This window comes from Eschscholzia californica, unplaced genomic scaffold, assembly GCF_041429995.1.
Source record: "Eschscholzia californica isolate CP2 unplaced genomic scaffold, dmEscCali1.0.p SCAF_5, whole genome shotgun sequence".
NCBI lineage: Eukaryota > Viridiplantae > Streptophyta > Magnoliopsida > Ranunculales > Papaveraceae > Eschscholzia > Eschscholzia californica.
The window spans coordinates 49,496,899-49,512,647 of record NW_028238472.1 but is presented as its reverse complement, the minus strand read 5'-3'; the positions used below and the strand labels follow the sequence as shown (position 1 = coordinate 49,512,647).

The following is a 15,749-nucleotide window of genomic DNA, read 5'->3' as shown; positions in this document are numbered from 1 at the left end:
ATGTGTGAATTATGAAAAAAATACCCTTAACGAAATATTTAGGTTTATTAGATATTGACCTTTAGTTATTTAGCAATTTTAGGACTACACCCCCAAAATGAAAATATGTCTGGAGGATTGACTCCTATTTTCGATATGTTTTCAAAAAACAATAATGTGAGTCTTCCGCCAACCACAAGACATGCATACGTATTTTATATTGTAAGGGCAACTCCAATGTTAAGGGCTTGGGGCTCCCAAACTCAAATTTAGAAGCCCCTACCCCAGCTCCCGGTTTACATGATGAAGATGTTTACATGATGAAGATGTTTACATGATGCAACCTTCTGATTCATACATTCAGTCAAATCTTCACTTGTCTGTCATCTCCGCAAATCACTCTATGGGTTGAAACAAGTCCCGAGAGCTTGGTTTACCAGGTTCTTTGAGTTTCTACTTCATTATGGTTTTCAAAAGAGTTCTACAGACCATTCAATGTTTGTTTTCATAAGAGGAAGTGATACTATGGTTCTCTTATTATATGTGGATGACATCATATTAACTGGCTCTTCAGACTTTCTGGTTCAAGCTCTCATCACATAGTTGAGTTTTGAATTTGCAATGAAAAATCTGGGTTTTCTTCATTTTACGAGCGCGGTAGATCCCTTTTAGCTAACACATTCGAGATAGAACGTGACGATCAACTACGTCTTAATGGTGCACGTATATAGAGAGGTTTATGCGTCGCAAAATTCATCTCACACCAATCCAACATTATACAGGGACCTGTAATTCGCATAGCTGGGAATCGAGGTAAATTCTCTTCCCTCTTCTGGTTTGATTTTAACTCAGAAGAAGTATACTTTGGAGCTGCTTCAAAAGTTTGATCTTTTGGATTGTAAAAGAATTTCAACACAAATTCCATTTGGGAAGAGGCTCTCTATCCAGGAAGGTGAACCTCAGGTTGATCCTACTTTATATAGAAGTTTAGTGGGGTGGGGGGTGGGGAGCCTGATATTGCTTTTGGAGTGAATTATGTGGCCCAATTTATGCATTCTCCTACTGACTCCTACTTACAACTGGTCAAGAGAATTCTCAGATACTTGAAAGGCACACTTGGCTCTCGGATTTCCATCTCTTCAGGAGATTTGTCATCTCTTCAAGCTTGTAGTATTCAGATTAGGCTGGATGTCCTGATTCGAGAAGATCCACCTATGGGTTTTGTGTGTTTATTGGTTCCACCCCTCATTGCTTGGTCTTCTAAAAAGCAACCCACAGTTACACGATCAAGTACTGAAGCAGAATACAAAGCTTTGGCTGTTGCTTCCTCTGAATTGTTGTGGGTTTCTTATGTTTTTGGAGAATTGGGTGTTACTATCTCTACTCCTTATCCGTTGTTCTGTGATAATCGAGGGGCTAGACATTTTGCTCAGAATCCAGTGTTTCATGCTCGTACCAAGCATGTGGAGATTGACTATCATTTTGTCAGAGAATTGGTGGGTTCAAATGTTCTTCAACTTGAGTTCATTTCGTCTTGTGCTAAGCTTGCTGATATCTTCACAAAGGGTCTCTCCAATCCTTTGCTTTCTTCCGTACTTCAATCCTGAATGCATCTTATCTCTTCTCTAATCTGAAGACATCTCTGTACTTCAACTTGAGGGGGAGAGTAAGGGACTAAATGTTAATGATAAAGCGTGTAAGGATGATGTAAGAATAAATAGAGGTTTCAAATGTTTGTTAGAAGGTTGTTAAGTTTTTTTTTGAATTGTCAGCGTACCTCGAACTCTTGACTTTTAAGGTGGAAGACTAAACCTCTTACGACTCCAACCAAGGGTTGCGGACAGAAGGTTGTTAAGTTGTTAATTAGTCTAGCTAGGATAGTTAGTTAGTTTTCTCTAACTAACTTTCTCTCTCTCTAACAACTCGTTCTTCTCCCTCTCTGGCTAATGAGTTGATATTTTTTTGATAGTTAACGAAAATTTTCTCTCTCTCTCTCTCTAAAACCTTACTTGAAATATTTCAACATCATCTAATTTCATCTTAATAATCAATGAAGAAATGACGAGGTTTATACATTTTTATATTAAGGCTACTTGCTCTGTGATAGATTTTTACCCTATAAATATGTATGTGTCTATATGCACTTCTCAGAATTAGATTACACCACCTGTCTAGCTAGGAGCTAATACTCAAATCCCCTCTCTCCCTCTCTGCCTCCCTGGCACTTATCACCATTATCCAGTACTTGATGATGAGCAACATATTGTGGACTGTTGGTGTATGTCTTTTAGGTTTGGTTGTGGTAAGATTTACAAAGTATTGGTACAAATGGAGCAATCCTAAATCCAATGGAAAGCTCCCTCCAGGGTCCATGGGCTTACCTCTCATTGGAGAGAGCTTTCACCTTTTTATCCCAAGCAGATCTTTTGATTTGAGTGGCTTCATTGATAAGAGGCTATTTAGGTACTACAATTTGATTTTTTTTTAGCCTACACACTTTTTCCTTGAAGTTTGGATGGAGATCTCATAACTATGAGTAGATCAAAATGTTAACATGATTTTATGTCATATTGTATTATGACACTATCTTATGTGTTACATCACATGAGATCTCATCCGATCATAAAACATTTAGAATCATTTTAGCGGATAACATACTAAAAACATAACATTCATTTTCTCTAAATCCTTATGTTCACATTTTGCAAAACTATTATAACTAGGGTCGACCATTAACTCTAAATTTTTATAAACAACATAATTACAATAGACAATCATCTTACAAGGACGTAATATGCGCGTAACTGTCATAAACCTGTTTTACGGGCACTCGTAACCCTTAAAAGTCATACAAGTTATATTACATGTGATCTTTCATACCTATAAGAACACAATTGCACTAAGTCATGGATTTCTGCCCCCTAATAAAGCGAGTGCCGCAATTTTTGGATTTTCGAAGTATCCAAAGACTGCACCAAATGTGGTGGACATTAATCTCAATTTCAACTATTTTTTGCTTTCCATGGCGGCAGTAGAAGAATAATTTAATATTTGTTTTTTTTAATCATAATCAACTTTGAAATAAACTCAAAATGATCGGGCAAAAAAAAAATGTTTTGAAAAGAAAAAAATTGATTTTTTTTTTTTTTTTTGATGAGAGAAGAAAAAAATTGATTATTGTATAATTTCAATTTGAATAGATACGGGAAATTATTCAAGACAAGTTTGGTGGGTCGATCTATTGTTATATCATCAGATCCAGATTTCAACAAGTACATATTTCAGCAAGAGAGGAAGTTGGTGGAGTTATGGTACATGGATTCTTTTTCTGCAATATTTGGAGAAACTCTAAATAAAATATCAACTGATCCTTACATTCACAAGTATATTAGGAACTTGATTTTGAGTCACCTTGGGACAGAAACTTTGAAAGTCAAGCTTCTCACTAGAATTGAAGAAATGTCAAACAAAACTTTACTCTCTTGGTCCACTCAACCTTCTATTGATCTTCAATCATCCATTGCAAGTGTAAGTAATACTTTCTCATCAAAAAAAAGTGCAAGTAATACTTGTCTAGACCTCTCTCTATATATCTCTCTTTAACAAAACATAGGCTATTTGGTTGACGTTTACACGCAATGAAATTTAATTATTTAAGTATATAGATATTGCACTTAGAATTAGCTGGCGGCGAGTGTATGAAAAGTAAATATTTAGTCTTTTTTCTTTTTGTTGAACTCGTAAATATTTAGTCTCTGGCTCTTTCTATTGAACTCGTAGTCTTCAGACACACCCCTTGAGATTTGAGAATGCAATTATCAAAAAGACAATGGGACGCTCACCCTCTGGTAATACGTTTTTTTTTGGAAATCGACTACGATATACGTTAGTCGTTAAAATGCATTAATTGATACATCATGAAGATATGATAAGCACGATAACCGCCTAAGTTGAACTTATAATGAAAGAAGTCTAAAACCAACAACATTAAAGAATCCTAAAATCGAAAAAACTTCTTATTTTATTTATACCTCTGATAACTTAAATTTAATAACAATAAATTTCACTTTTTCTGAGAATCGAACCCGGGACCTCCTGGGCTTTAACTCTTTGGTAATATGTTAATTATAAGCGTCTAATTCAAATCTACTTAGCAAAAATAGAGTTCACCTTTACAAATCCCAACTCAGTCATCTTGACTTGGGCCAAGTATTGTATAGGTTAAGTACAACTCCCCACTTTTATTGTTTAAGATATTTTTTTCTTTTGAAACACGTCTATTGAGCTCTAATGCAAAAACAAGATAATATTACTTAAAATGGGTTAAGTCTCAACTAAAATTCTTATTCTTTAGTGGTGAAGTGGAGATTTTCTATTTTCTCTGATCTCAAATACACATTTTTAAAGTTATTTTATATATTTATGTGACATGATTATATTTTCAAATAAATAATTAATTATTTTGAAGATATATGAGGACTTGATTTATCCACCAACACTCGGTGTAGTGGTTGAACACCTACTTGCATATAGGAGGTCCCCAATTGAATTCCCATGGAAGTAGAAAGTATGTATTCAATATGAGTATAGATTAGATAGAAGTACGAACAAATGGATTTTCATGCCTCATGACCTTAAAGGAGTTTATACGACCCTCAGGCTTCTAGATGTCTTTGAAATGATAGTTATTAAACTTATTCAATTCATTATGTAATATATTTATGATGTATTAATACCATGTAATGATATAATGATTCTTGGGCCTATATAAAAAAAACGATGACTTGATTTCTTTTGTTTAAATATTAAAAATGATAAGTTGGACAATTAGATATCTTTAGAAGACACTCTAAAATGTTTTCTTGACATTTCTTTATTGAACTGCCACCATATCATCTTATAATCTAAAGGGGTATTTAGCGATACCCCCTCATCCCTAATGTCTAATTAGGGATGCCCCCTTTTATAATTGGATATTAGTGATGCACAATTTTTAACACTTAAAAGTACAAAATTATCCTTATCTTTATTGTTTATCTTTTTTGTTCAATTTCTTATTCCTCTTTGATGTTATGTTTACCTACGTATTTTCGCTTATCATAGTTTTTTCTTCTCTTATCCATCTTTTTCTAATTTACCAACAACATTTATCGAAAATTTAAAATTGATAAATCCAAAAAATTCGAAATAATATTCTTAAATTGTAAGGAAAAAAATCTAACTTACTGATTATTTTTTTAATGTATACGGGTTATAATTAATAGAAAGAACAATAAATATCAAGAGGTCTTCTTCAAATTGGTTACATACATCAATTTTAACGTAAAATGAAAAAACAAATGGGAAGTTAAAATTTTTTTCTTAAAATTTACAATTTTTATTTCGAATTGTTGTGATTTATCAATTTTAAATTTCTGATAAATGTTGTTGGTAAATTAGAAAAAAAACTATGAGAAGCGAAAATACGTTGGTAAACATAACATCAAAGAAGTAAAAGAAATTGAAAAAAAGAGAAACAATAAGGGTAAGGATAATTTTGTACTTTTAAGTGCAAAAAAGGGAGCATCCCTAATATCCAATTAAAAAAGGGGCATCCCTAATTGGACATTAGGGATGAGGGGTATCGCTAAATACCCCTAATCTAAATTAATTTGTAAACTGGAGAGAGTTCTTAAGAAAAAAATTCCCGCTCATCTCTTTCGACTCCCACTAAGTGGAGGTTCATTTTTCCATTGAGTGGAAGTTTTAAAGACGTCTATAATACGTGTTAGTAAAGCCTCTCAACGACCTCCTGACTTGGTAAATCTAGTTTGACTATATCTAGTTGTAGCCTTGTAGGCGCCTCCAAATCATTAGTCTCTGACTGAATTTTGTTAAAAATTTGACTCATCCACCAATTCAACTCTAATGTTTGAAGTCGAAATTAGCGGACTAGGACTGAATTTTGTTACGAAATTCGGCGCACAAGATCAACCAAAATAAAACCAGTATTTTAGAGTTGATCAAATTGGAGTTGAATTTGGTGGATCTGAGCTGAAATTTGTAAAGAAATTCGGACAGAGTCCACCAATTTGAGTTGTTTCCAATAGTTCTCTTATCTTTTGGGATCAGTGAAATTGAGGTGATTTTGTAACCAAATCGACTCAAGTTCACCAATATTAAGTGAAAAAAATGTAGAAATGCTTGTTTTGATAGGGAGCTTTCTTAAGCATTTTATAAAATATGAAGGCCCACGCTTACGGGAGGTGCCTTTAAAACTTTCCATTTTTTTTTCAATTTCAACCTTTTCCTTTCATTTACACAAGGAGGGGTGGAGGAGTCATATCCGGCTTTAGGTCAACGGGTCCAACCTGATTGGTACGAACCAGATCTAGCTCGTCGGTCTGTGGTATCTCTCTCATTTTCTTTCCTTTTTACTCTCTCACTTTGGATATAGTATCCCTCTCCCATCTGTTATAGGCCATGAGTTTACAGGTATAATCTACTCGGGTAGTATTTTCTTTTTCTTAAGTTGGATTTCAAAATTGACTCGTTATTTAAGTTGACTAGGAGTTGTCGAACTCAAACTGTTTTTTTGTTGTCTTAATTGAATGAAATGTATGCCAGGTTGGGGTGATTATTGGGTTCATTTAATTCAGAAAACTAAAACTTTAGACAATATATATGAACCCTTCTCACACACATATATTAAGTATATAACCTATGCTTTAGTTTGAGTTTTATGTTTAAAGGTTGGATTGTCCTTTAACACGTACAGATGGTGTTGGAATTGTCAATCAAAGGTTGGATTGTCCTCAAGGGATCTGAGCGAAAAGTTTGCTACCTTCTTTCAAGGTTTTATGGCCTTCCCATTGTACATTCCGGGCACTACTTTCTATCGGTGCATGAAGGTAACGAGAATTATATGTAGTATATCTATTATAATAAAACAACTCAGTTAGTTATTCACGGTATAAGTCTTTCAATTTACCATGTAAAAGTTATATAACTAGTTAAAGAATTGAATAATAACACTTCTAAGAAAGTAAACTATATATCTACTGTTTATCTCCCGTATTGGTACAAATATTGTTTAAATTGATATAATCTATTTTCTCTAAGTAACGAAATAAATTTATATTATCAGAAGCAAAAGGAGGCGGTAAGTATGATGAGGGATATTCTTCACAAAAGACTTAATTTGTCTCCGGAAGAGCCTCGCCAGGGAGATTTCTTAGATCAGCTGATTGATGACATGAAAAATGAAGAATTCATGACAGAAAATTTCGCAGTTTATATGATGTTTGGGCTTCTTCTTGCTAGCTTTGGATCCATTGCTAAATTTCTCACAATGGCCATAAAACAACTAGTTCATCACCCTTTGGTGACCAAGGAATTATCGGTAAGTAGAAATTGCATTTACATTGCTACTTCTAATTATTTATTACGTAAATTAGACCATTAATTAAATATTTTACTTATGAAAATAACTCTAATGATCTTCATTTTGTGTTTCCTTTTCGAAATAATGTATGTTGTAGCAATCGGATCTGTTTTTGGTCAATTTGGGCAACCAAATGTTGTCCAAATAAGGATCAAGACGGACCATTGGATTCGTCTCCTCGAACTCTTGAAATTAGATATAAAGTTGTCAGAATTCGATTTCATATAAATGAGTTATCATTGATTTGTTTGGGAAATATATAAGGATAACTACAACGTGTAGTTTTACTATTAGTACCTATTGGACAAATAAAGAAAGTTCTACAAGTTTATATAGACTTTTTCCACATACTAGTAGCAGATTCCTTGAAACGATAGGGTTTTTTGCGTGGTGCAAACCACGCAAGGAGCACGAGCGTGGCGTGGGTGCATTGGGCGCTTTAGAGCGTGCGCGTGGCGTGGGTGCTTCCCGACGACCGGGATGCTATATGATAGATCCTTTGAGATCTGATGGTCGAAATTAAACCTGAAACCCAACAGTAACATTCCTTCGTCTATAGGCACCCATACAAAGTGTTGCCAATACCCTTATGATACCATGAGTATTCATCAAACTAAAAACATCAATATTTTAGCATTTTCTGAGCATTCATTTTCAAGCATTAGAGTTTATCTTGGGAGACATACACCATTACCGTTGGTACTAATATACAAGTTGTAAAATTGTCTTAAGGACAGAGTTATCCTCGACTCGGATATTTGTTACATTTAATTTTCATTTTTCAAATCATTGTTGTCATTTTTTTTAGGGTTAATTCCGTTTTAGCCCCCGATTTGTGACCAACTGGCCGTTTTGGCCCCGGATTGTGTCCGGCAGTTCGTTTTGGCCCCAAAAAATTCCTAAATGGCCTCAAATTTTTTCAACCTCCCAATTTTACCCCCATGGCATTTCTGTAATTATTTTTTTTTCTTTGTCCACCTCATCTAACAATCACCACATCACTCTGTCCACCTCACCCTTCTTCTCCGGCGAAAGGTTGCCGGCCGGAATAAAAAATTCCGGCCGGCCACCTTTACCAAAAAAAAAAAAATTTTCTTCATCTTCTTCATCTCCTTCTTTCTCTCTCTTCTTCTTCTTTATCTCTCTTCTTCCTCTTTCTCTCTAACCCCTCTCTCTCTATAACTCCGGCGAAGGGGCGGAGCCCCTTTGCCGGAGAACCAGACTCGGTCTGGTTGGAAACCAGACCGAGTCTGGTTCTCCGGCAAAGGGGCTCCGCCCCTTCGCCGGAGTTATAGAGAGAGAGAAGAGAGAGGGGTTAGAGAGAAAGAGGAAGAAGAGAGAAAGAAGAAGAAGAGAGATAAAGAAGAAGAAGAGAGATAAAGAAGAAGAAGAGAGATAAAGAAGAAGAAGAGAGAGAAAGAAGGAGATGAAGTAGAGAGAGAAATGAAGAAGATGAAGAAATTTTTTTTTTTTTTTGGTAAAGGTGGCCGGCCGGAATTTTTTATTCCGGACGACAACCTTTCGCCGGAGAAGAAGGGTGAGATGGACAGAGTGATGTGGTGATTGTTAGATGAGGTGGACAAAGAAAAAGAAAAAAAGATAATTACAGAATTGTCATGGGGGTAAAATTGGGAGGTTGAAAAAATTTGGGGCCATTTAGGAATTTTTTGGGGCCAAAACGAACTGCCGGACACAATTCGGGGCCAAAACGGCCAGGTTGTCACAAATCGGGGGCTAAAACGGAATTAACCCTTTTTTTTTAATTAGTTTAGAGAAGATAACCCTTTTTCTGATTTTTCAGATATTACTCTGTACTTGTTTAGATAGAAAGATTAAGAGTTGTTATCTTAAAAGAGAACCAGGGAAACAACACTAATAGTTACACATGAAACTACATTCTTAGGGTTGTGTACCTCTTCTAAATCCAGAAGATGGTTGCATTCATTATGGAAATTGCAGTTTACACTTTTTAACTATTTCATCATTACAAAAATAGCTTTTTTTGTTGAATGTCTTTATTTCTTGACGATATATTTTTTGTTATAGTAATTGTTTTACGCATGGACTATGGCATCAATTTCACATTTTATGAGCATTTGTCTCACATTTCCTCCCGTCAAAGAAATATAACAAGTGACTTTTGATTTTGTTTACATAAACTCCAAAAGTTGATTCTACGTTACTTAGAGAACTCCCAAATGGTGTATTTTAGAGTAATTGGAAATAAAATTTGTATTTTTCATATTTTAACTGCATAAATTTTTTTCTTCCAATAACTCTTTTGTTATTAGCAAGAGCATGAGGCAATTCTTAACAAGAGAGAAAATGTGGGTTCCCCACTTACATGGCAAGAATATAAGTCTATGACTTTTACATCTCAGGTAATATCATAAACACTTTTAGAGTTTTTGAAGATTTATACTCTCTAGTTTGTTTACTCAGTGGCGTGGCTGAGATTTTGGGGGCCCGGTGCGAACTTTAAACCGGGGCCCTTCATATAAGTAAGAACCGAAAAATATTTACATGCGATATATTAGTAAATAGCTAAAATTAACTGAAGAAAAAATTATCATGACTAAAATACATTATGTAAAAGTATTAATGTATTGCATAACACTAGTAAGAATATTTAAATTATATTTAATGTACGTAAATAAGTTCAAGAACACAATATGAATATTTGAAAGATGCAATTATATGAATTAAAGAAGAATGTAGCAAATAAGTATGACTTGGAGAACCCAATTCAACACGTAAAGCCAATACCTTTTGCCTAAAATATTATAGAAAAAGACATACAATCTTATTGTATTTTAAAGAGAGAGAGAGAAACAAACAAAGAAAAATAAACACAATAGTAGAGAGTGAAAAGAAATGAGAAACATAGGCTCATAGAGATAAAGTTAGATAAAATATTAAAGCCCAAATAGAGAAAGAGATTGGAGATGCCTTTAGAATAGTTAAAATATAATAACATGGGCCATGTATATTGGGTTGGGTGCCCTTAAGTATCATATCCTATAAAAACATATGAAAAAAATGATTTTAGCTTGTGTACGAGGGGACTCGAACACGAGACCTCGCGGGCACGTGATTATGTTACAGACCATCTGAGCTACTGACGTTTCCTTGCCTCTTTCCAACGCTCTACGTTTTATATCAAAAAATCTTTGAAATAACTAAAATGGGGCCCTTAGATGGAGAGGGGCCCAGTGCGACCGCACCGGTCGCACCCCCTCTCCCACGCCCCTGTGTTAACTCACAAATTATTGTCATATACAAAATGCAGGTTATCAACGAAACCCTTAGGATGTCCAATATCGCACCGGGGGTATTAAGAATGGCCATCAAAGATATTCATATAGATGGTATGTCAACTTTGAATAATTTAGAATGGTTCGAACTTCATATAGTTGTGATGCCCCTGTGGCCAATGGTTGCCTTGATCCTCCACATTATGTCTCTATCAGTGCTATTGTTTGTTTCACTTTCACATGATGAGTCAAAACTGTTATAGACTTGATAATTGAATTAAAAATTTATGGTCTGGTGTGGTGGCAGGATATGTAATTCCAGAGGGGTGGACAATTTTGCTTGTTACTAAAGCACTCCATATGAATCCTGATAAGTTTGAAGATCCTACTTCCTTCAATCCATGGAGATGGAATGTAAGTATATATATGTATATGGTGATATTTTTTTTTACTTTTTTTAATGTATGATGAATGGGACAATTTCGAATATATAGGAGCCCGGATCAATTAGTTCGTGTAAAGATTTCATGGGATTCGGCGGAGGGTTGAGGAGTTGTGTAGGAGCTGAGTTCAGCAAGTTATTGTTTTCTGTATTTCTCCATGTCTTGCTCACTAAATTCAGGTAATTTTCATTCTATCCATCTTCTAGACAATTTTAATCTTTCACATAAATTTCATTCAAATTTCGGAAAACAAATGGACTACAAGTTTGAATGTCTTTCTGAACTTTACACAGATCTTATATATACTAAGAGCATCTCCAATGGGACACTCTAACAAACACTCTAAAAGTCCTAGTTGTCAAGGGCCAATAGAGATTCTCTTTCCAAAATGTCAATATAGAGATACTCTAATTTTTGTTGGTCTCCAATGGAGATCTCTAAAGTGTCTATACTTAATACACATGTCCTTCTTCAATTTAATAGATAAAAAGTAGTTGAAAAACAAGATTTTTTATTGGTTGAAATTTAAAAGTAACACTTAGAGTGTCTCAAGTAGACACTCTCATTTTAGAGTTTCTCAAGTAGACACTCTCATTTTAGAGTTTCTCTCTCTAGACACTCTATAATAAATGTGTCCACCTCATATTAGAGTGTCTAATAAAGTGTTCCATTGGAGATGATTTTTTAACAAAAATTCCAAAAAATCTATGTGGCACTCTAAGTGTTAGAGATTGAGTGTCCCATTGGAGATGCTCTAATGTGAGATATTGGAATCATTTATTTTAGATTGAGAAATTAAGATATATGTGAGAATAATAATGGATATCGTATTCAGCAAAAAAATTGATTTTAAATTACTGCTTGTGAGTGCATAAGCACTACTAATGAGAATTTACTTTCTAAGTAATTTTAGGCTAGTTTGAAATAACTTGATGCCCACCTTTGATTAGACAACTGAAAAATTTCTCAAATTAAATCAGATAAATTTAGTTTACGGGGAATCATTAAATCGTATGATCCTTTTGGTATTTGTTGTCAGTTTGAAAAGAATCAAGGAAGAAGAAACACCTGAAACAGCTTTTTTATCCATGGGAGGAGAATTTCATGTTGAAATCACACAAAAAAGTGCAACTAATAATAATAACTAGAAGATCAAGTCTTCATGAGGTACACTAAAAATAGTGAGAGCTTGCTTTGGTGTTCGTGGAAGCTTGGATTTAGGTTAAGTAAGATCTTATGATACAAACCGAAATGTTATTGCATGGCTAGGTACATCGTTATTGTGTCTATCACTATATATTATGTACAAGTAATATATTTATATTGTTATGCTTATGTACTTTTTTTTTTTGTTTTGTTTTTTTTTTTTTTTTTTATGCTTATGTACTTGGTTTGTACAAGTAAGACATGATGGAAAAGTAAAGTTTCATTTAATGTTGAAGTGTGGTTCTTGTTGAAATAAAAGAAATATCGGAGACATACACGATCTTCTAATTGTGTATGTCTCCGATATAAATTCTAAAGTTATTTTATGGGTGCTTCTAAAGGCACCAAGCCAAAAGGCTGTTAGCATCCATCTCTATTAGCACCAGACCCAACTGCTCATTTCTTTGTTAGCACCGTTCAACTATGTAGGCACCAGTCAAAGCCAACTTAACCCTAACACCTCCATCCGTTTATCACAAAATCAAACAAAATCTATCGGACGGACTGAACCAGTCCGAGCCTTAAGAGGACCAAACAGATCCGTTGATCCGGGACTTAAGAGGACCAAACGGATCAGGTGATCCGGGACTTAAGAGGACCAAACGGATCAGCTGATCCGGGACCTAGGAGGACCAAACGGATCAGCTGATCCGGGACTTAGGAGGACCAAACGGATCAGCTGATCCGGGACCTAAGAGGGCCAAACGGATCAGCTGATCCGGGGCTTAAAAAACATCCCAATCCTCACTCTCTTTCCCGTGAACTCGACCATGACCAGCTCCTCTGCTACTTCTCGCAAGGTTTTCTTCATCTTTCTCTCTCTAAAAACCCTTATTCTCATCTCTCTCTACTTTTCTGAATCTTGCAATCTTTCTTCTACATTTACAAAGGGGATATAGAAGGAATGAAGATGAACATGAGAAGGAAGAGGAGAGAAAATGAGTTTATTTTGTGGATGAAATTTGGTGAAGAAGGAAGAAGAGAGTGGACCCATTCTTTTCAATTTTGTGTATTTACTAAAGAGAATATTGTAGGGTTTTGGTGTATCTCATACACTACCTAGTGTTGTAAGCGGAATCTCAAACATCTCATGTTTAACACTAGATTGCCCAGGATCTATATGCATAAACTAATCAATGAACTAGAGAGGGATAAATACCTTAACGCGTTTTTCCCTCGAACCATTCCAATCGCATGCAAAGATCAAGAGCTCCAACTGTAGCTCCTCTACTTGAGACACCGAGTGAATAGACTTGATCTCCCTTCCTTTCAGACTGCTAGGACTTAGTAGAAGGTTGAGAAGAACTCTTCTTCTTGACTAGATTGATAGAATGGGAACTTTTTCTCTATATTCCTCTCTCTCCAATAGCTGTATATTCAGAGAGAGAGAGAGCTGTATAATTTTCCTTAGAGAAAAATCCACACCTTTTCTGTTCTCAACTGACCCAATATATAGACAAACCCTAATTAGAATCTCATTCAGATTAGGTTTTCTATTTTCTGGGTCACAGAAAAGATAATTACCAAAATACCCTTTTTGGGGTATTTTGATAATCCCCTTAAGTGTGGCCGGCCAGGGCAGCCCACTATGGGCCTTATATGGCCGGCCCACTTACTCTGGTCGGCCATCTCATGGCCGGCCCAAAGAGCCTTCCTCTATCTTGTCCCGAATCTCCATTCGGACCCTTTCGGCCTTTCCAGTTGAATCCCATCCAACTTTGGCCAGTTCCCGTCTAGTCAAATCTCTCCGATCAAGTTACCACTCTTATGTGTAACCCGTTGTAGGATCCGGTCTATGTTAGCCTCGAATCAACTCCTTGATCCGATGATCGTAGTTGGCTTCTAGCAAAGCATTACGACCCCTAATTGGACCGGACTGGATGATCTTTACGTGTGGTCATCGTTATCCTAACTGACAAATTGATCGCATTGCCACCTTGGTCGAAGGACACTCCTTCGGAAGGACATCTCCTTCAGACCGAACGGATAAATCCTTCAGTCTCCCACTTGTACTTAGAACAAGTGCAATGCTCGATTCCCATGTCGCTTAGTATCCCATCTGATACGTCACACGTTTCAGACTTTCTTGATCCAGAGAACAACTGTCAATTCAAATGATTAACTCTTAATCCATTTGAGTGCGGCCACACATTTCACAGTTGCTTCTCCTCAAGTGGCCCGGAGATACTTATTCCTAACTTAATAGGAGGACATCATCCAGTCTTGTACTCCCACTTAACTTCATGTCTATCCTGTCTCCCCCAGTATGCTGCCTTTATAACCTCCTTTTACGGCGCGGCGTTTGACAGTACCAAAGCTCGACATTCCTTACATAAGATGAGTGGAGCACTCATGTTTACGGAATCTCTCCAATCTTGCCTATGAGAGTTTGTGACGCCTTTTTCAACTTCTTGAAAAAACTCTCATCTTTGGGTTAATCCAATGTAGATTCCCCAATCTACATCCATGTAATTGACTTAAATACCATATTCCTATAGCCCATGGAACTGCGCTATCAGTCAATTCCCATGCTAGTCTTCTTAAGTCATTGTTGTCCACGCAATGACCTGGACTAGGGACTCTATAATGAATCTATTCCACGTTCACTTAGTAGGGTTCCATTTACCAGATCACGTATCTGATAAACCTACCTGGAATTTCTCATTATTTTTGGACTGTCATTAAACACTAAACCATGATTTAACGACGAAATAATTAACTTATTTCTGATAATAAGAGTTTGTAAATCTTGAGCCTTCCCGTGTAACTCCTTACACCCCCAAGTTTACTAGTCTAAGCTTTTCAGGAAAGCTTAATGCCTACGACCTTAGTATTACCACCATACTTAGTCAAGGTGACAGTTTAGTTAATAGATCAAATCTATATGGATTTTGCTTGTTATCATCCGATGATAATCTTCTGTATCGCCATACCGAATTAAAACTTCCCAAGTTTTAACTACTTTCTTTTATTTGTAAAGTTTGCAACAGACTCTGCCTGGAACCCTTCCAGCTTACTGTTCTTCCAAGTCAAGATTGTCATCTTATTCTGGAAGTTTGCAACATATGACTTTTCAACCTTTTATTTTCATACCGAGATCTCACAAGTTCTTCTCAAGTACATTGTGTGATCCAGATCAGCTCATCTGGATTTGATTGGTGACGACCATAAATACTCCAAGTATTTTGCGACGTCGAGGCGAATGCTAATCATGTCCCACATGACCGATCTTATGCCTTTTGCATAACCATCTTTCTCATGCGTGCTTGCTCATTAGAATCCTTCAGATTCTAAATCTTGCTAAGCTTAGTGCCATGAGACTTGGGTAGAAATACTCCGTTTTTGAGTGTTTCACATTGGACTTTTCAAGACCTTTTCTTGAACAAGTCTTATCACCTTCTCGATCTATCTCCATAGATCTTTTGGTGCCCAAAAGCATTTCAC

General features: G+C 35.8%; 1 protein-coding gene across 1 annotated transcript; it reads left to right on the top strand.

Annotated features, from left to right (window-relative positions):
* The first annotated feature begins 2,230 nt into the window (after nucleotides 1-2,230).
* LOC147540130 (cucurbitadienol 11-hydroxylase-like) lies at nucleotides 2,231-11,301 on the top strand. The gene is made up of 9 exons (XM_086643198.1): nucleotides 2,231-2,442; nucleotides 3,180-3,507; nucleotides 6,586-6,602; nucleotides 6,737-6,869; nucleotides 7,106-7,360; nucleotides 9,694-9,783; nucleotides 10,692-10,770; nucleotides 10,964-11,070; nucleotides 11,151-11,301. The coding sequence occupies exons 1-9, from the start codon at nucleotides 2,231-2,233 to the stop codon at nucleotides 11,280-11,282; spliced, it is 1,353 nt and encodes a 450-aa protein (XP_086499324.1). The 3' UTR covers nucleotides 11,283-11,301.
* Nucleotides 11,302-15,749: the final 4,448 nt, after the last annotated feature.